At 38.2% G+C, this 21,156-nt stretch overlaps 1 protein-coding gene across 2 annotated transcripts in view; it reads left to right on the top strand.

Moving 5' to 3' along the window:
* The window catches only part of cdk14 (cyclin dependent kinase 14), a 178,504-nt gene that overhangs the window by 127,464 nt on the left and 29,884 nt on the right, over positions 1 to 21,156 (top strand). For both annotated transcript variants that reach the window (XM_006636009.3, XM_015358006.2), the window contains one exon: positions 2,180 to 2,326. In XM_006636009.3, coding sequence (XP_006636072.1) covers positions 2,180 to 2,295 — 116 coding nt within the window. In that variant the 3' untranslated portion in view covers positions 2,296 to 2,326. The remainder of the gene's footprint in view (positions 1 to 2,179; positions 2,327 to 21,156) is intronic.

The following is a 21,156-nucleotide window of genomic DNA, read 5'->3' as shown; positions in this document are numbered from 1 at the left end:
TACTAACCTGCTCTTCAGTTCCTACATACCTGATTTAAAACGTATTTGAGCCCCTGAACATGCTAATGCTTGTTCTGGGAAAAGTTGTAGCGAGATTTGATTTCTAAGTTTCTCAAGGCCACTACTGACATTCGTAGGCACCTGTATTACCTTCAGCATTCACCTTTACTAGCCTTGTCTCCTGACATGGCTCTGGTTGAAGACTGGGTGACAGCAGCAGTCAATGCAACAGGTTCTGATACAGTAGAGGAGCAACATGCACACTTTATTACTTACAGATGAGCATCGCATGCAGTTCAGGTTTCTTAAAGCTGCCCTTTGTGCTGTGGAGCTGTAACTGGATGAGCCTTTATTTAGGTATTTGTTTCTCATATATGGTATTAAGCTAGTAACAAATTAAAACACTCAAGTACAGTATATCACAGGAGTATATCTATGCCCTACGTCAAGGTGCTGCAACGAAAAATCAGTCTTAAAAAAGTATCATATACTCTAAAGTCCAGGATTGACATCTGATGTTTATGAAGTCAGAATAATTTATTAATTTATCAATTTTATCATATATTAATAAAGTCAACAGACTCCGGTGCCTGCTTCAAGAATAAGTATGATATAATTCTTGAAATTCTTTAGCTCTGGACATGTTGGGAAGATGTTGGGATTTTGCAGTGATTCTTATAGTAATTAGTATGTTGTAGCACATTACTAGGTAATCCCAGGACAGAGTGTAAATTGTTCTCAGTCTCTATCTGTAATAAATGCTTAATATATGGGTTATCACCAGTGAAACGTACAGTATGGGTCAGTGGGACGTCCTTTACTTTAGGATGTGAATGGCTTAAAGGATAAATACAGTATTTAGACCAGTCAGGTTTCTGGTTTGTTTGTATTTCTGGCATCAAGTAAGAAAGAAAGACAAGGGTTAAGCTGAGCGTGTACTGCTAGATTTCTCACAAAGGAAAATGTGTATTTGTTTTGTCCTTTCACCTCAGTCTTCATTTGTGGATGAAAAGTGGATTATCTGCTTGAGCAGATCGTTGCCTAGTCTTGTCCCCATAGGTCACTTCTGGGACCTGCTGGGCTAGCAGACCTTTCCTCCAGTGGCCAGAGCAAAGCTGGCACACACAGTGAAGGAGGCGATTCTGCTGCACACACTGGCAGATGAGCAGCAGCAGGCTCTTGCAGAGACTTGTTTTCAGGGCTGTATCTCAGAAGCGCTTGTGACACTTCTTCTCTTTCTGTGAGACAGGGAATTCATAAAAATACGGTATTCCTACAAAGAATAGTCTTACATTAAACTAATCATATTCACACAACATTAGGGGAAAGGTGAAAACACAGAAGCAAAACCACTATACTTTATAAAAAGGCTTTCAACCCTTGCTATATTCCTCTTACTTTTTTTTTCACTTTGAGTTCCCAGTTAGTTATACAGCAAGTATGGGAGTCTTGTTTCCTGGAATTATCTGAAGCAGCATACAGATTAGTGTGTGGAGTAGACGAAGAAGCAGTATTTAATGTTGCTCTTCAAGTGTGTGGGGGTTGTTAAAATTCACTGATAACAGGACCTGGTATTAAGAGGTTTTTTTTTTCCATTGACTGCATGCTGTGCCTGACCTTGACTGACCTTAAGAGCACTCTCCTTCTGCGTCCTCAAGTACCTTCATGAAATATGAATATCGCGTGTGCATGCATGGAGACCTTGATTAGGAAAGTATTACATCTAATTTGTGAGATCAGTACCCATAACATCCAATATTCAAAGTTCTGTCAATTACTCTTTACTCTCATTGTCGTTTGCAATGGTATAGTTGGATAGAGATGTATTATTCCGTGAAAGAGGAACTCTAAGATACTAAATGCTCGTTAGGTTTAATGATGACGATTTTCTTTCTGGTGTGGAAGCATGCTCATAGCTGTGTTGATCCTTGAGAGATCAAAAAAGAAATTATTTAGTAATAAACATCAGTAGGAGCACAAAAGGGCAATTTAGCTGTTTAACCCAACGGTTTGATAATAGAAGGAATCATCTATTTATCTCTATTGTTTTCCCCCAGGTAATTAGTATTCAGTAAACGTGAAAATAGCTGTATAAATGTGAAGAGGACGTATGTACAGAATGGTGAGTGGAAATGCAGTCCCGCACTGAAAGTTTCTTGTCTTTGTTGTGTTTTCCCAGTGTCTTCTATCCTCACAGTCCCTCATGTTAAACTGCAGCCTGAAACAGGAGACAGCATCAGAGTGTGTGGAAAGACCAACAGCCATGACAAAGGCTTGTCCAACAGTCGACACTGACAAGGCAGCTCTTCCCAGAACAGGGAAACAGGTACAACTTTCACTGAAAATCTGCTCTCTGAATAACAGTATATCAATATGAATCATACTCATTTCTGTACAAAACACAGGAGCACAAAGTTCATATAATGTTCATTGTTAATGTGTAATAGCTGAACTTCCATCTAGACCTCAATGATGTACTGTAATCTAATGTGAAGTGTTTTTCATTATGTAGAGAACCAACAGGGTACTGTACAGTATATGGACGCAGTACAAGTTTAATTCATAATCCTCTGGTTTGTGCTGTAAAGAAATTCTGTGTTGAAAAACTTGTCACACAATGATATAATGATACAATGATGATTACATTGTAGGAAAACATAGTGATGAAAGCCCATTACATTTTGGTCACAGACCCTTTGCTACAAGATTAGTTGTTATTGAAGGGGAGGGGGAGCATTTTAATTGAGTAGATAATGGTGGTATATTTGCATAAATTGACTTTAGTGAAAAGACTGGCAGAAGATTTCAGCACACAGCTGCAAATAATTTTGGTGTTAGAGTCCGGTAATAATGGCACTGAGTGAAGTTCAAATGACTGCATTAAGGTGAAGATTAAATTTTAAATTGCTGGCAGGTGCACAAAGAGATTTGCTGGCCTTGAAACCCTTTCAGTATTGATGAAGACCCTGCACCCCTCCCCCAGTCTAATGTGATACCAAAGCTATGCAGGGGGACTCCTACTGTGTTTATGTAAGAATCAAGGATTTACAGGGAAAAGCTTCAGTGAGAAGCTCTAATTAAAGTGATTATGGGTTTTTAGCAAGAAGAGTTCAGGGTACATTGTGACCACAGCTGCATAAAATACAGCAATAAGACAAGAGTGAACAGCACATGCAGATTCTAGGGCAGTTTTGTTGTCCTTTTTTAGCTTAGCATAAGCATGCCAACTCTTGACAGTTGTATCCACTTTACCATATAGTAAAAAAAGACTTTTTCTTACTGTATGTTAAGACAAAAGTATACTCAATGCGACTTGAATTTAAACCAGGGGTGTCCAGTTCAGTCCACTTGAAATCAGCGGTTTGGAATGAATAGTTAAAGACAGACTAGCCCTGTGGCATCAGGATTGGATATCCCTGAATTAAAGAATTACATTTGGTTTAAAGTGGCTGCTAGTAACAGCATAGTAATAGTAATAGCAATAGCATTCAGTTGGTTTATTGATTTATTGATTTAAGTACCTTATATATTTTTTTATTTATCAAATCTTTTGTATCTAAAATAAATCTTTTATGTGTATACACTCTGGGTTTTGTGACACCTCGGGGTGCTGGCCATACTCACTGGGGCTCATTTCACTTGGTTCTCCAGTGTGTGAGAAGTGCTCTGACACAAAGGAGACGTTCCTAAAGTCCCAGGACACTCTTAGCTTAGGATGTGCCCTTGGTTGTCAGTCAGCTGATATGGAGTCCAGGAAGCCTCTGCCTCCTTCTTCAGTAGCTGTGGGGCCAGTTGTCTTCCTCTGACTGCTTGTCTGACTCGCCCAGTACAGGACTGTGGAGGAGCCAGAGCCCATCACTGTACTTCTTTGCTCCACTATAAGCTGTTATTTGAGGCTCAGGCCTCAAGACGTTCTTTATGCAGAGTGAGAGCTGTCACAACCACAATCTGGGAGACGGCAGATGACAACCCCTCATGAAGATTGATAGAAAGATCTAAGTGTGAAGATCTAGCCAGGGCTGTCTAGTCCTTAAGGTTCAGAACTCATCATTGACATCAACCTGTATACACACAGATCAATACATTTCCTGGGACCTCATTTGCAGTTTCTTCTGTGGGCTTATCCTGAAAAGACAAGATTCAGATTTCTTGGAGATAAGAGTAGACAGAATTCAGGCCCACTGAGCATCTGTGTAATGGGCTGTGATGCGTTCTGGCTAAGAGACCTGTAAACAGGCACTTGGTTGTCCAGCTTTTTCAAGAGCAATGGCACAGAATCCCGCAGAATAGCATCTGCAACCTGGTGCAAAGCATGAGTCCCAGATGTATGCCTTTTAATGCTTCCAGCTTTGACCACACACTATTAGCTTGTGACTTTTACAGTAGACGCTGTTGACAGAATTATGAAAGTTTCCACTTTGTAAAATTAATAAGAACTTGGGGGCAAATGTTTCAGAAGTAATGTAGCTCTTTTTGCAGTTACTGTACAAACACTACATACATTACCGTAACTGATTATTTTTCAAAATTATTTTCTCTCAGGTTACTTTTTATTTTAAAGGGTAATCTCTTACAAGTGTCTTGAAAATAAAGATTTATTTTTTTAAAAGTAACAATCAAAACTATGTGTTGATCAACCCTCAATATTTACCTGATGATTGTAAAGCAGCATAATTAATTTGGCTGTGTCATGTCTGTCCAATAAAATTTAAATGAACCAGCTAGAAAACAGACTTCTTGTAAAAAAAATGTTTTATTTTGTCATTTTTGATAACTTTGTGAATTTGGTTCAGTTATAAGTAATGAGTTTCTCATGAGGATCCATAAATATTGAAGTACGTGCATGTTAAATATAAAAAACTAATTGAAAATACTGCTTCTAAGGAATTTGGGAACTATAGAAGGTTATCAGTTGTTTTATTTAACTTTCATTCTGAATAGAGAATATCGAAACCTTTCTAGATAAAAATATATCCTTTGCTAAATTATTCTGAACTCCTTTGCTTTTATTTTAATTCATTAGTCTATTTGTGTTTTCAGAGTTTGTATTCAGTCTGCCTTTTTAGTAGTCCAGTGAAAATGCTCCAGCCTGAACATGCCCTTGATGTGTTATGCCTTGTGTTTTTTTTTAATGTTAAAGTGTTTTTGTAGGAATTAACTGCAGAACAAACTTTGCTAATAGCAGTACCAGCCATTCATATTTGTAAGCTTTCATACTTGTATTGTTTGGGTTTGTAATTAAATTGACATTATTTCATTTCATATTGATGCAAAACTCATTTCCCAAATGATAGCCTATCATTTGTGCAGTATTATAGTTTCAGTAAACCCAGTGCTGACATTTTATGTCAGTTTGCTGTTCACTTTTTATATGCCCTGTTGGAGGTCCTGACTTGTGGCATTCATATTGAAATAACCCTTTTATGAAAGGCTTTGAATAGCCTGACGCTGTTAGTTATCTCAGAGTAAGTTCCCTTTGATATATAACCAAGATTTATAAGAAAGGGAATCTAAAAATCACATTCTTTTAGAGGCTGGGACAGAAATGGACGAATGTTCTTCATCCAGAGTGTACATTCTACAAAAATAAGCAAAAAATCTAAACTGGAAAGAAGCAAGAATAAAAAAAAAACAACAGTGAATGATTCATTATAAGATGTGCTTCCCAGGAATTTTAAATAATAGATTTAGGGTGGTAATTAATTGAATATTTATACTCTTCTCTGTCCATGGGATGCCAAATGTCCAACTGTAGAGGAGTTTGAAATGCATGGGATAGAGTCTATCAGGACCTGTGTGCGTTTTATTGTATTATTTATATGAGGGATGCAGCCAAATAGGGTTTGCAGGAAATTCCCAGTAGACTGCCTTTGTGCGGTATAACTGCTTTGAGAAGGGCCTGTATAAAGCTCACATAAAGGGCTGTCTGAGTTGAAGTGGGCTGATAGCCTAGAACGATGCATGAATGCACCGAGGACAATATCTTCTGAACAATGGCTGGAGAGAGGGAAGGCAGTGGAGAGATGGTCCTATTCTGTGCAGGCTGGTTAGCTCTCATTTCAAGACCATTCTGCTGCATGAGCTCTGGTAACTCTTTACCGGCAAAAAACGAAATCGCTAAAGAGGAGAAAACTTTCCTAAAGCTTAAACAAATCAAAGGCTTTTGTGATGGTGCTCAGACTGTCATTTGTTGAAACTGATGCTGGTGTTTTCTAAAGAAGAAAAAAGTGTGTGTAGGGGGGGCAGGGCTATTGTGCTTCTTTTTCAACTTTGCTTTAAACACATGCAAGTTGAAATGGGTTCAAGGATCTTCTCTTTTAAACTTTTTAGCTCGTAAGTGTTATTGTCTTTAATTAGCTTAGATTCTGCTATTTCAGGAATATTTAATTATATTACATAAAGGCCATTTCCCAGGTAATGTAACAACCTGCCTTGTGATATTTAACTTTTAATGTGTCATATCTATAGAATTACTGTTTTCAATCATGCATTTACATGTACTGCTGCTCTTTGTTTAAGAATTAACATGTCATTAGCTCAGAGCTAAAGCCACTCACAGCTCAGATTACAAATGGACATCATAAACATTTCTGAATACTGGCTTGCACTCGCAAATGCTAAATAAAAATGCGTGATCTACATTGCTGTCAGGCAGAAATGATGAATCACATCATTATCCTGAAAACTGAGGGGCATATAGTGCTTTAATCTTTTTATGATTTCCTGGATTGGCAGTGATAGAAAACAGCACAATGCAATGGGCTAAATGGTTTGTCTCTCTGAAGGTGGCTGTGTGTTTCTGGAGCTGTTTGTTTAGTTGGTAGCTATGACTGGAGCTCCCCAGCCTGTGTGTTTTGTGTGACCCGGTGCGAAACAGATGTGCCATTCTTGAGATAACACCAGAAGCGAGCAGCGACTCGGAGTGCGCGCCAGCTGTTTATCTGAAGCACCACACACTGCACCAAGCGGCCCCACCGGCCTCCCTGTGGGGCCCGCTTCGTCGTCAGCACAGTGCCCGTGACTTCCGCCAGGCCAGTGCCAGCCGCGGGCTGCCCCTGGTCTCTAGCCACGCTCCCTGTCAGCAGCAGCTGTCCGCCCTGCACCCCCAGCAGTCGTTACCTCTGTCTCGGCTCTGGCTCCAGCTGTGCGAAGAGAAGAACAAATCAAAGGCATGCTAATGTAAGGCCTCGCACAATCAACACGTCCAAAAAAACAACAACAACAACACAAAGCGTTTCTCGTCACATTCTTAGATACAGCATGACACGGTGGAGTAGCATGGGAGGTGTCTGATAAAAAAAGATCTACAACTTGCTACACCAAAAATGACTGCAAAAGTTTTACCGGTAAACATAAAAACAACAGTTCACTGTTGACACAAGTCAATGTGAAGTAACTCTAACTCCTTGGCAAAATGTCAAATTGCTTGATAACATACCTCTCACAACACAGATAATTCATTATATACTGTATTTGTGGTCACCTTAGTCATATTATTGCCTTAGTACCAATGTGGCTTCTGTTTATACCCCTGGCTATCTTGCTGAAGCAATTGTAAGTGCTATGCTTAAAGGTACAAGAGCAGTACCCCACTTAGAATTTGAACGCACAGCCTTCCAGTTAGGGGTCCACGCAATGCCTTATTGTTTGCAGACTCTTTCTAGACCTTAAGCGCCCTTGGTTTAGTCCTTCTTGGTTGGTTCCATGATCGTCTCTGGCATTACAACAGTAGCAGACAAGACCACCAGTAAATCAAAATATATATTTTAATATTGGACTTATAAAGCAGTTCTTTACACAGGTAATGTTTGAGAACACTCCTTGTTATTTAAAAGGTTAATAACTGATGTCACTTGAGAATATCCCATCTTTTTACATGAACTGAATGTATAGGAGAATGTAATATAACTAAAAGACATTAAATCTTCTCTATTTGTCCTTTGATACAAAATTCCATTTGAATTCCCTTTTGGGTTTCAAAGACAGAACAAGTATACATCTCAGCTTTCATTGTATGGAAAAATTGCTTTGTAGAGAAGGGGCTTTTCTGTTCTCACCTTTTATGATATGAAAACAAACAAAGTGGATTGTTTTTCTAAAGAATTAAACTCTGTAATGCATTCTGATCTGATCTAAAAACTGGATTTTTATTCTTTTCTTTGAAAAATAAGAGAGCTGTTGAGTTAAGTGAACCAAAAGGAAGAGCATAGGTTATCCCACCTATGCAAATCTGCCTTAAATTTAAAACCTGGTTTGGTGCTTATCGCTGCTTATATTTGTACTGCACACAAAACATACAAGATGTGATATGTTCCTGTAAAAATGCCACATCCATCAAAAACACGCAAGTTAAAAACGAATTCCCCATATGGATACATGTAAATGGGGTGGGTATGTGTGCTTTAATTGTTTTATTTAATGTAATTTTTAAACTGAATGTCTCATAATATTTGTGACATGAAGGGAAGACTGTTGTTAGTGGTGGGTGGTGAGTGGTGTAGGAAATGCTGTACTCCTTGCCCATAGACATGTCTGCACTGCACAACTATCTTCCATCCCTTTACTCTCGATGAACCTTTACATGGCTTTTATTTAAAGTCTGGTAGATAACAGTCCACAATATTAATTTTTTTTTAACATTAAGGTTATTTTCTGTTTTTTAAAATGTTAATTAACAGTGCTTTGTTTACAAATGTTTGAATTGACTTCTATTTTTTCTCTCCAATAAATTGCTTTGGTTTAGGGTTTTGTCGATTTAATTGTAGATTTTAAACAAAGAGCAGGTACAAGATAATTAAGCAATTTTCTAGATACATTCAGAGAAGTGACACAGTGGGAGATAGTTGGTCGCTTGGTGCACACTGACAGATGCTGAGATGGCCTCTTGCCAGCCCCATGCCAGCTTTTTAAAAAGATTAAGAAATGGTATATATTCTCGAGCTGCTTTAAACCAAGAGCAAAAATCGAGAACGACCTGTACCATAATTAAAACACAGGCTTTTTAAAACAAAGGGGCTGTATACTTGTGTGTTTCAATCTACAAATCTAATTCTCTTTTTGGTGAGCAAGTGTTCATTCATTTAAATGATCAAACGCAGAGAAAATAAAAATAAAGAACAACCACATGCACCCACCCTGTCAGCTGTCTCTTAAGATCTTGGCCATAGCATCTGACATCTGAGGTCGGAGAGCTATGACAGAAGCACTGTGCAATAAGACTTTGACAGGGTCAACAGCAGCACTCCAGGTCTCAACCACTAACACTCCAATTCTTCCTGGCAGTTGAATGCTTTGGATACACTGTTTCAAAATAGGCCGGGCAGTTTTATATATATATACACGTTATTCTCCTTTTAAAACTAATAACACAGCATACTGTGCACGGAGACTCGCTAAACATTTTTCGTACGATGTAAGTGTTTGATGCATCACTTTTTTTCAAAGATGAACAAGACGCATTGGTCTGTAGTTCTCAAGTTTAAGACGGCCTTAATGTCGTTTTTTAAGACAGCCTTAATTATGTGTAATATAGACACAAGTGCAAAGACAAACAACAGGCAGCTATCTAATTATCAGTTATCACTTTAAATGAAGACTTTCCCAGTCTTTGGTCAGACTGGGAAAGCAATTAGCAGGTATCACTGTCAGTTTTAAATTAACAGTTAACTTTAAAAGGTGAGTGTTTTGTTAAAGTGCTTTGTTTAGAGGAAGAACATAAATGTTGAATATTAACTAGCCTAATTTTGACATAGCATTATGCTGGTAATGAACTGTTTCTGTTTTCCAGGCTTTACAATGCTTCTCTTGAATTTTCCTAATTCCAGTCATTTCCTATTCCTGGTAAAAATGTGACAGAAACTCTTGACATTTATTGTTTAAGGTGTACTGCGAAACACTGTGTGTATGCTTTATTGGAAGGGATTGTACAAAAATACTGGTGTTTTAAATCATTAAAGATGTTGTATAATCAGGTTAATCTGATTTCTACTAAGCATCTTTCCTGCGCTCTAAAAACTTTTGCAATTTAAATGTGGTTTCTAACCTTCTACTCTTAAAAATTGCTTGGCTGGCCAATTTTCGTTGTTTATTTTATTTCTTCCACTTTTGTTTATCCAGCACATTTTATGCTTCAACAATTACTGTTTAATGGGGGATGGGGGGGGGGAGTCGTAGGAGAGAAATTCTTTTATTTGTGCCTTGATTTCCCCTACCAACTTTCACTGTTTTCAGCAGCTTTCAGAAGCTTTAAGAAATCCTCATTAGCAAGCTGAAGAGGCCTCGCTCTCTTGCTGTATCTTTCTTTGCTTATCCCTCTCGCTGGATTTTTTCTTTCTTTTAGCCTTGGGAGTGACTGTGAAGATCTTTTGCGCTGGTGATTGACAGGTTAGAGGATTCGATCTGATGAGTTCCTCTTTCTGTGGGTCAAGAAGGCTAGTTAGCAGGAGCTGTCGAAAAATGCTAGCAGCATTCGAAATGGGATGTGTCATGACTTCGAGGCAGGTGGTGCCCTTTGAAACAAGAGTCCCCCAGCTCATTAGCAAGTTACAGGATGCGAGCTTAACTGGAGGGAGCAGGAGAGGAAAGATAATGCCCAATAGGGAAAATTATTGTGAAAAGGAATTGATTTCATGTATAATTTGTTTATCACTAGAGGGGACAAATGCCGTCCTTCTGACATGTGTGGAGGAGGTTTGACTATGAATGAGCTAAATTAGCATAATCTTCTTATGGAGCTTTTGCAGTTGCGTGAATATGTGTGTCTTGCTCTTAGTAATTATAGACTTGTACAGCCCTTGTTTCATTAGTACAGGTTGTACAATAAATTTTTAAAAGCCTGTTACGCTCAGGCACTACTTTAATTTGCTGTTAATATATTATTTTTATCTAGTCCCATGGTTATTTTAAGGCTAAGACAAAGGATTTTGATTAATATGTATGACGTGTATTACACTTTTTTGTTTTGTGATTTCTATAAAAAATTTCAGTAATACTGTTGAAAGTATTTCATACTTTTTTTTTTCTAAACGGTCGTGCACATATTTCCTTTACTTTAGACAATGCTGTTTAGCTAGGGAAGATAGTTTGGAAAAGCAAGCTTACTTTTAATAACCTGGCCTCTGTCCTCACTGTTTCTCTGTCGACAGTCTATTGTATTTGGAAGTACATCAGCTGTTACATGTGCATCAGTCTATGAAATACAGTGGCGAAAGCCTGTTTAGAATTGTTGATGAGAGAAAGATGATGAAATTGACTTAAAATGTTGTTTATTCTGCAGTTCCACAAGAATTATTAGTTAAGCATACTGTGCACTTAATACTTAATGTACTGATTGTTTAATATACCCACATTGTTTTTATCTGCAATTCCGCAGTAGTTATTAGTTACAAATACAGTGGAGTAATGTACTGATTATTTAATATAGTGATATTGATGTAATTCCTTAGCATGGTAAGTCATTGGACAATGTAGAACAATAGCAGATCCTATGACTTCCTTTTCCTTTTAATATAAGCATGAATAGTAAGATTTAACTTATTCGAGGGGAACATGACTTACAGTTGCAGATATTCACAATGATCAGCTCTAATGGAGGATTAGGTTCTTTCAATCATGACACAGCCAGATGGCCTAATCCCTGAGTAGAAAAGGAACTGGAAGCAGTTTAAAGCATAGTAATTATTTTCGCATTATTTGGAAAATTGCTAATAATGACTGTAAGTATTTGAGCAATTTGGTTTAATATTTTACTTTCTTGCAGAACTGAAAAAAGACGGGAAAAATGTTTTACTTTGGCATTAATATTTTATGCTTGACAGAAATTTTAAACTGGAAGGCTTTATAATTAAGGATGAAAAAGCTTGCACAGAACAAATACCGAAATATGCATACAGCGTGTTTAAAATAAAAATGCCAGCCCACACATCCATTTTCATAACATATGGGCCTGTCTAATGAGAACTGATTATGGATTTTTTTCCAGCATTTTTCCAAGAAATTATATCTTCTGTTTTTGAGCCAACTTTCAGATCAGCTTCAGTATTCCTCTGTGCACAGCAATTTATTACATTTTGGTTTCTAAGTTTAAATTTTGCCATTTGTATTCGGTTAATTTTGTCAGAAAAAAAGGAGTTCTAAAATATTTTTACATAATTATTTTAATTTCACACCTTTCACACACTGTCATTTTAGCAATGTATAGTGACACTAAGCCAATACCGCAGTTATGTAAGGTCTGCCTTTTCTAATAACTCCTCAATTAAGTGTGAGCTCTGTGGTTCACTCATACATTCTTTTTCTAACCTGTATTCCACTGCTCAGCATAAAATCATACTAGGAAGTCAGCAAACAGGAAGAAGCAGGGGGAGCTTCAGTGATTCTTTCTAGAAAAGGAGAAAGTTTTAAAGACAATTGGTATGAATACATCACTTGTTAGCTTTTAGCACAATTGCCATACCTTTGGGAATTTGCAGGGAATAGTTAATTATGACTAAATGAGCTCTTTTTAGAACCAGTGGCAGGCCCCAGTATCCAACTGTCAGGGCTGTGAAGGATATTGAATTGGAAGGCTGGTCTTCTTGTCAGCCAGTGGGATGGGCCACTTGAGATGTAAAATAGACACAGAAAAGAGAGCTATTTTCAGAGAACTGGGAGTACCATTTGCATAGTTTTTTTTCCAAAGTTGGGGGGAGAGGAATGATGGGGGGTGGGGGGTTAGTCCAAGAAAGGAGATTTCAGTATTGTCAGGCAGGGCTTTGGTCGCGCATGAAGTGTGGCAGAATTGTGAGTGAAGGGTTCTGTCTGAAAGCCACAGTATTCACCCAGAGCTTGATCTAGTCCAAGGATATGATGACTGCAGGGCTGTTCAGATGATGCGAGAATGTTTAGCTCATGTTTTCGTTTGAAACACTTGACATGTTTTACTGACTTCTCCCCATTAATGGCTTGGATGGCGTGGGTCCTTGGGAGCTGCAAGCACTGGGATTTTATTTTTATTTCGGATAGACAGTTACTGTCTGTTGGGTGTTAGGCAACCAGACTAAGGTTATAAAGCAGAAAAAAATAGGGAAGTCAAAATGAAAGATCAGTCCAGAAAGATTGTAATGTCTGGAGTTGAAATATTCTGAATGATATTACATAACGATGGCACAGTGGCGCAGTGGTTAGCATTAGTGGTGCTCTGGTTTCCTCCTACAGTCCACAGACATACTGGTAGGTTAATTGGCTTCTGGGAAAATTTGCCCTGGTGTGAGTGTGTGTTTATGTTTGTGTGTCCTCTGTGATGGACTGGACAGGGTGTATCCTGACTTGTGCCTGTTGCTTGCTAGAATAGGCTTTGGCTCACCCATGAACCTGTATCGGATGAAGTGATTAGAAAATTAATAGATGAATATTACCTGATAGATTTAAAAGCAGATTGTTTGGAAACCATTTTACAGTTTTATATTAATTGAATCAGAGTAATAAGAAATCAGTTTTTTTAATTAACCATAAGCCAAACATTTGAAGGTTGGCTTTCACTGTGGCAAACATGTAGATAAAAAAAAAGCAATAAACATTATTACTACAATGAAGACCCCGACAAACTACCACCATGAGAGGGTCTACTTAATTCAGAATAATTACAAGAATCTAAGCTACAAGCAATGCTTACTGAGGAATGTTTCACATAACATTTAACCACGCAATCCACATCGAATGCTTGAAAGCTTTTCTTGAAGAAACAGTTAGACGTACCAAATTATATTAGATTCAGTTTAGGGCTGTTTGGAGGAAAAAATAATTTAACTTGAAGTAAAAGGCCTTTTCAAAAAGTTTTGAGTATAGCTTTCTTTATAGTAGGCAGTACGTAATAGTTTGTAGTCTCACAAGTTTATTTCTTTAAAACATTTTTGTTTCAGTCATTTATTATGCACTACTGAAACAACTTAAAAGGATTTTGGCCTGAAAAAAAAGGTTTTCAGCATAGCCTTTTCTCAATCACAGGGTACAAGCGGGCCAAGATGTCTGTTGAAGAAATTCACAGGTAATTTCTTGCCTGTGTATTTACGCTTCATTCAATAAATCAACATGATCAATAAATATCATGTTGCCACTTAATTCTGCAAATCTAATGACCTAAAAGAAGAAGGGGCTGTATATCCTGGTCTGTGGTTTGATTTGAAATTATCCTCTTAAACCTATTTACTGAGTTAGTTTGGTGCAAGTTTTTAAGCCTGCACTCCACATTTATTAAAGTAACAATAAATATCCCTGTGTGGATATTTGGTCACCTCATTATGTACTGTATTTTCAAGTGCATGACATAAACTTTAAAGGTCAGAGCTTTTGACAAAGTAGAACATACCTTAATAATTTCATAAGAATGGATTAAGAACTTTATGCATTATGATAAAATGTGAGGAGACAGTTATGTTAACGTGCTACAAAATACAATTAGTCAGTCTCCTGAGGTATATCTAGTTTGAGGTAGAGAAAAGGTTTTGTATTATTACTTTTTATTCACAAGTTCTGAAAAAATATATATTTTTCTATAAATATTTTCTAACATTTCTGTGCTTCCAGTATTTCATTGTGTTTCCTGAAGAACTTGTTTTTTTTAGCATACAGTAGATATTTCAGAGTCAATCAAGGATGTTGAGCTAGCACTGCAACTTAATAAAAGTAAACCGTATTCTTAACTTCTTGAAATTTAATATGCAGAAGGTTTTCATCTTTTTTTATAAATTGAAGGAGCCTGTAGGGCCAAACGCAGTGGAATTACAACAGTGTAAATGAGATCATGCTGAGTTTTAAGTCCACTGGGCTTTCTGTAATGTATTCATATTAAGTTCTTTGTTGCTAGGCATAACCTTCAGTGCTTACATTTATTCTTCTCTACTATGTCAGCTGGAAGTAGCCAGCTCTTTCTTAGGGCATTTTTCCTGTGAGAAGCGTGTCAGAAATTTCTGGGGTCTAAATATGTTTCTTTGTTGCCGTGCTTGTTGGGCACAGCGCGGAGTTCCTTTTCCCACCAGGAAGGTCAGCGTGCTGTAGGTCACTCCATTTTCTGCGGTGATCCCTACTGTCTAGCGGGGCTGTCCCGGCAGATTGTGCCCACACCCTCCTGGTGCTCTCGTTCCCTCGGCTTTTCTGAAGCTAAAGCCTCACGCCTACGAGAGCACAGACTCATTTCAGCGGAGGAAGTGAGCCTGAACGGGGGATTTGTATTTGACAAAAAAGCCAAATCTTTCTCTCTCCTTTCCCCATTCAGTGGTGTTAATGAATGCTTCATTAATACAGTATGTCCGTGCGCCTATGCTGTGTCTGCTGAAGTCCTCAGTGTTAGGAATCCCACTTATTCTCACTCAGAGTAGAAGGTTTTTTCTTGTCTTCTCCCCATTTTAGTCAGCAAGGACATTGTGGAGCAGGTGTATCACCTCTCGGTTGATTGAATTTTACATATGTGAATGTATTTCTCAAAGACTGAGTACTGCACACTGTATCCTGAGCTGAAAAGGAATGGGCATTAAACTTTTGCATTATTCATCTCTTGATAAGGTTTAATTAAAATGGCTTCCCTGCATTGTGCTGGGAGTGAATGTGTGTTGTTTTCCTTGCGGCAGCCACGTTATTCACTTTTGTTATGCTTGAGTAATCAAAGAGGGTCCCAACGTTGTCACAATGCTGTGGTTGGAGTGATATAATTACAGCAGGAAAGAGTCTGCAGAGTCTCTCATTCAGTATTAGTCAAAAGCAATGAATGGAATCAAATGTTAACTGGAAGGAATTGCATGCTGTGTGGAGACATGGTAAGAGAGTCATATTTACCATTAACATATGCATACGTTTATACCTTTCAGTCAGGCACACCCTGACCTCGTATTTTTATTTTAATAAACATGTACAGCATCAATATACCCTGAATAATTTATTACAAAAACCCCACAGTAATTTTAAGATTTTGATCTGGCTTTCAGTACAGCCTGGATTCCTATCAAATATTAACTAAGTTGTTGTAAAGCAGATCTTTACAATAAAATAGGTGTATCATATTTTGCAGCTCATTTGTAAAACATTCACAAGAATCGTGGTGTTGGGGCTAGGGTGAGCATTCAGAAGCTGTGCGATGAAGACATTTCTTCCTAAAACCTATGCAACTCACTCAGACTGAGAGAAGTAAAAACACATTTATAAAAAGACATTTCCACAGCTGCCCTTAAGGTACATACCTTTAATGAATAACGAGAAAAAAATAGATTGACTCATAGCACCGGGATTGAAGTGTACTGATTTTACGCTCGGTTGTTGGCTAACAAGGCACTGTGGTCTCTATGGTATGAAGCCTGGTTGCTGGAGATGAGGCATTGTGTACAGCCTGGCTGCCAAGGTTACCGAGCAGACAGCATAAAAGGTAACAGGGCTGCATGGGTGAGAGGGATTGTCTCTTCCCAGCATGTGAGAAATAGATCTGGGCTAAGGACCTTGTGCACAACATGCTGGCTGCTCTAATTCCAATTCATAAAGCGGAAAAATTAAAGCACGACAGGGGAATCTGGGAAGGTCCAAGAGTGAGCTGTTAACCCCTTGCTGTAAGGCCTGTCTGAAGGAACTGCAGATCCTATCTGCAATGACAAATGCTATGAAAGAGGATGCTTTCAGTTTTAAGTAGTTCAGGTGGGTAGCTGCGTCAGCATGCGTAGGCTACAAAGGAACAAGTAGTAGGTTTATTCCATGCTGAAAAGAGAAGAAAGAAAACACACACCTGTCAACACACCTGAAGAAGGCTCCGCGGCCGAAACGTTGCGTTTCCTTTTCGGTTTTAAGGGCATGGCAGCCTTTGTGAATGTGCTCCCAGGTGATCCTAGGTTTATCTGGATGTTCTCTGTTGGACTGACACAGGATCCTGGCCTCGGCAATCTCGTTGACTACGGACCAAATGGACAGCCAGTCAGAGTCCCCACATGATTGCTGTCATTACCCATGCACACCATAGGGGATCCAACAGTGTTCATTAGTATGCACTGTTCATTTCTGTAGCCTTGATAAAATGCTGGTTGATCTCTCATTGATTTGGAGTCTGATCTTTCCCCTGAACCTATTTTGGTGTGTCGAAGATGGTACTGGCCCTCAGCTACTGCAGCAGGATTTAAATAATTGAAAATATCATGTGCAAATCTTTCTCGCACGATCTCTGTTCACAACACGAATCAGCATTTGATTTCATGCTAACAAAAAGAAGTCTAAAAAAAAGAAAATAGAGCAACAGAAAGGCAGAAAATAAGTAGAGTATATATATAATGGAGAAGAACTGTCAGAGTTGTCAGTTGTTTAAACTGGAAGTGAGAGCAGTGGGGCTACAAAATGCTGTATAAAGGTTAGTATTCACTGTGCATTTCCTTAGCCTTTCTGTCTACAGTGACTATGCCTACATATGATTCCTTAAACAGTCTGTGCCTACAGTTCTTATCTGTTTTATTGTTATAAAGTCAACTGAAATATGTCATTGCATACTGTAGATATGAGTGAGAAAACATATAGCAAAGAATGGGAAAGGGGTTAGTGATGCTGAATCCATGTCTTATGAAAATCATTACTGCAGAAAGGTGCTTGTGGCAACATGAAGCGATCTGTAGCCTCATAGTGGGGATGTCAAGTGTGATGACCATACAGTATGCAGAGTGCGCTACATAACATGATGTCTGTTTTGTACATTTAGGCTTTGCAAATGGGTGTGTGCTGTACAGGGTAAAACATACATTAAACCAGCTTGTTGTTTTTCAATGTAACATTTTGTACAGCAGTTCTTATCCCAAAACTTTCACATGCTGTAATACTTTTAAGAGGATCTAGAAAGGGCAGAATAAGTTATGTCCTTTTGCATTTCCTGCAAAGAGGCGTGCTGTGGAGAGTTAGATGCGCTTCCTGCTACACTGCACTTAGTCAGACAATTAAAGGATAGATCTTCCAACTGGAAATATCCTTTAATTGTTTGTGTAAGCAGATCTCCCTCAGACTGAAGAGCAGGATTGGGAGAGGAGGGGGAACAGCACAAACTATCCTCCCAGCTGAAAGGATTACGGAGATGGGCGGCTTATAGGTTACGGTATAAGCTGTATAAATAGAGCGAAAAAATGATTTATGAGGCTGATTTCAAAACGGGGAGAAAGAGCTTCTTGAAGCGGCAGGTTTTAATTAGTAATGGGGAGGACACAATGAATAGATGGAAAGTCAAATGAATAGCTGGAACTAAGTACTTTATACACATTTCTGCACTTCACAGATTCCCCAACGTGTGGATATAATAAAAGAGCAATATGCAGGCTTTTCATGGCTGCATTTAAAGTTTATTTATGTGAGGAAGCCTTACACAGGATGTCCTCTTTTCCCGTTGAAAGTGAAAGCGGATTTATTCCTATCTCGGCTAAACGAAAAGAAGACGACCCCATTGATAGGGTGGCTGTTGTGTTGCACAGACCCAAGCCTGGAGTGTACTGGAGTCTATCAGAACTAGGACAGAAAAAAAGGCTGGTGAAATTAGACTTATTAAAATACATCGATACGTGCTTAGGGAGCTCATGTCTTCTTCGAGTGCATCTTGTATCTACAGTTAAACATAAAATCAGGAATGTGGGACACAAAATTGTATCCTGTAGAGGACACCAACATTCATTCTCTGCAGAATAAATTACAGTGGAGTATATTTTATACACACTTATCTGTGTATATCTCTTAATATATGTAAATATGCAACAAATTTCCCGGCTGCTTTTCTTTATTCTGACTCCTCCCTCATTGTTATTCATGCCCAGTAATTCATTAAACTCACCAGATCATTATACTTACACAAAATCAGCTAATTAATACACTAGGCAATATGCTCTCTGGGGTGATCATAGATTCTAAGCTAAATCTTCATTAGAGTGCTAAATCAAATGCTTTACATGGGGAAAATGTAACGTCTCTTGCCTACAACTCATTGTCAGAAACGTGCAAAACATTTAATGTAACCTTCATGCTATGGTTGTTACTACTGTTACTGTTACTACTTCATATTGTTGTCTGCATCTCTAGACGGACTGATCCTTAGATTGGCCATCACCTGTTGACCGTGTGTATTTAATCACAAGTGACAGATTGTCAATTGGGGAAAACAGTGACTATGCCTGTAGTGCTCCCTGATAAGATTGAAATAAGCTTCCTATTGCTCCTTTTCACTTCTGCTTCTCGGAGTTAAAGGAGGCCATGCAAGACCCTCTGTGAGATCTGGGCTGTCGGAGTAAAAAAATCTGAAAATTAAACTGGGAAAACGTTCTGATAGGCAAACTGCTCAATTCCTTCCCCTTACGCAGAAAATAACCACTCCTTGTGCTCTTCTGCTTAGTCTGTCTTCCAAGTTTAGTCCCTGGCTGAGCAAACTGACCACACAGTGAGCTGATTAAAACTGTGTTACCTTTTATAAACTACACAAGTGATGTTCTGTGGAGTTTTACTGATCCACTTCTTTGAAGTGAAGGCCAGATCCTCCAGTGAGAATCTCAGACAAACACTGAACAGAAATAATCCTGCACGGCTTAAAAACGTTCTACGCATACAGTATTACCTTAGGGAATAAAAAAGTTCACAAATGAGCGGAAGCTATTATCATTTACCTTAAATTGAAGGGCTCCAATTTAAATATATGACCTCCTTTAGTGTCCTGTGACCTCAAACAAATTATCGAGATTTTTTGTTCTGTTTCTTTCAAAACTGTAAAAAATGGTTTCATTTCTTAACTTTGCCTGTCTGTCTGTTGTCAGTAATGATTTGAGAATTAGTTGCAGCTTCAGTCCAACTTTTCTTTAATTTGCACTTTTTGCAATGCAAGCTTTCTCTGAGTCTCTGGTTTCTGTTCCATAGCTTTCTAATGTTAAAATGGAAAGTCAGCAAAATCTCCAAGAATACAATATATTGATCAAAATAATACATTAAGAACTTTATTCTTTAAAATATAGGATGGCACCCTAAAGATAATTCGAGACTTGCAGAAGTCATCATAAATACTGCTGAAGTATACAAGTAGAGTGGTGTTGTTTTAACACAGAACAGCAAAAGTAATCCCTTCACTCTTGTACCTATGATATATATAAGTTTTATCTAGATATAAACAGCATGGCTGGTAATTTAATGATAAAGAAAAAACAACGATTACAGTCAGATAGCTAACTTGCATTCAAGAAATCATATGACAAGATTAATCAAAAATATTATCAGAAGGGGGCTTATTGGTGTTTACCCAGAAACAAATTTGTCTCTTTTTAACCTGTACATTAAAAACAAGAAATGGAAAACATTTTCTTACCGGAGATGCTATATACAATGTATGCAATCTGCGATCATATAAAGGAGTAGGATCAAGAGATTGATTTTTAGATTGAAATATGCTGATATCGCCTGCCATTACCTTTGAAAAAAATACCCTTAATGATTGCATTAGAGAAGCTCTAAAAAGTCAAATCACTAATCGCTGTGCTCTGGAAAATACTCTCACATGCATCAAACAATACCAGGACTTGGTAAATTAAAACATAACAATTAAGCAAACTTTTTTTTTTGTCGCAAAGGCTTTCAATTAAGTTTGCACAGTAATTACTGAATGTCAAAACTTTAGTGTGCCGCTTGCTTTTTCTACAGATGTTTGGCACTCATGAAGAGCCCTGGCACTGCTGCAGTCAAGCTGTCAATAAAGTCCCTCAGTCTTTTTGCACCTGATGCTTTGTAAAGACCAGTGTTCAGTCTCTGAGTCTTAAGAGACGCGAATTCTGTATTTTACTACCTTTCTGGCACTGGCACTCACAAACAGGTAATGCAAGCTGTTCAGTCCCACCCTGTCTGAAGCCTCTGTGCTTCAGTCCACACCATTCCCTGCTCTCTTCTCTGCTTTGTCAGCTGACTTCCTCTGCCATTTGATCTTTCCTCTGCTTGGCAGCAGTGGATGTTACATAGCTGGTGTTTTCAACGGCCAGTGGCAATATACTCCACCAGGGCTTTCCCCTTCTTGAAGAGTTAGGTTTGGATTTGTTTTTACAGGAGGACATACAACATAATACATGCCTTAGGTCTGTATAACCAGATACACATCACATCTTGTAAATTATTTTATCTTTTATTCAATATGAGTTATTCATGAGCATTATAAAC

This window comes from Lepisosteus oculatus, chromosome 10 (assembly GCF_040954835.1).
Source record: "Lepisosteus oculatus isolate fLepOcu1 chromosome 10, fLepOcu1.hap2, whole genome shotgun sequence".
Lineage (NCBI taxonomy): Eukaryota > Metazoa > Chordata > Actinopteri > Semionotiformes > Lepisosteidae > Lepisosteus > Lepisosteus oculatus.
This window is presented reverse-complemented; position numbering and strand designations above follow the sequence as displayed.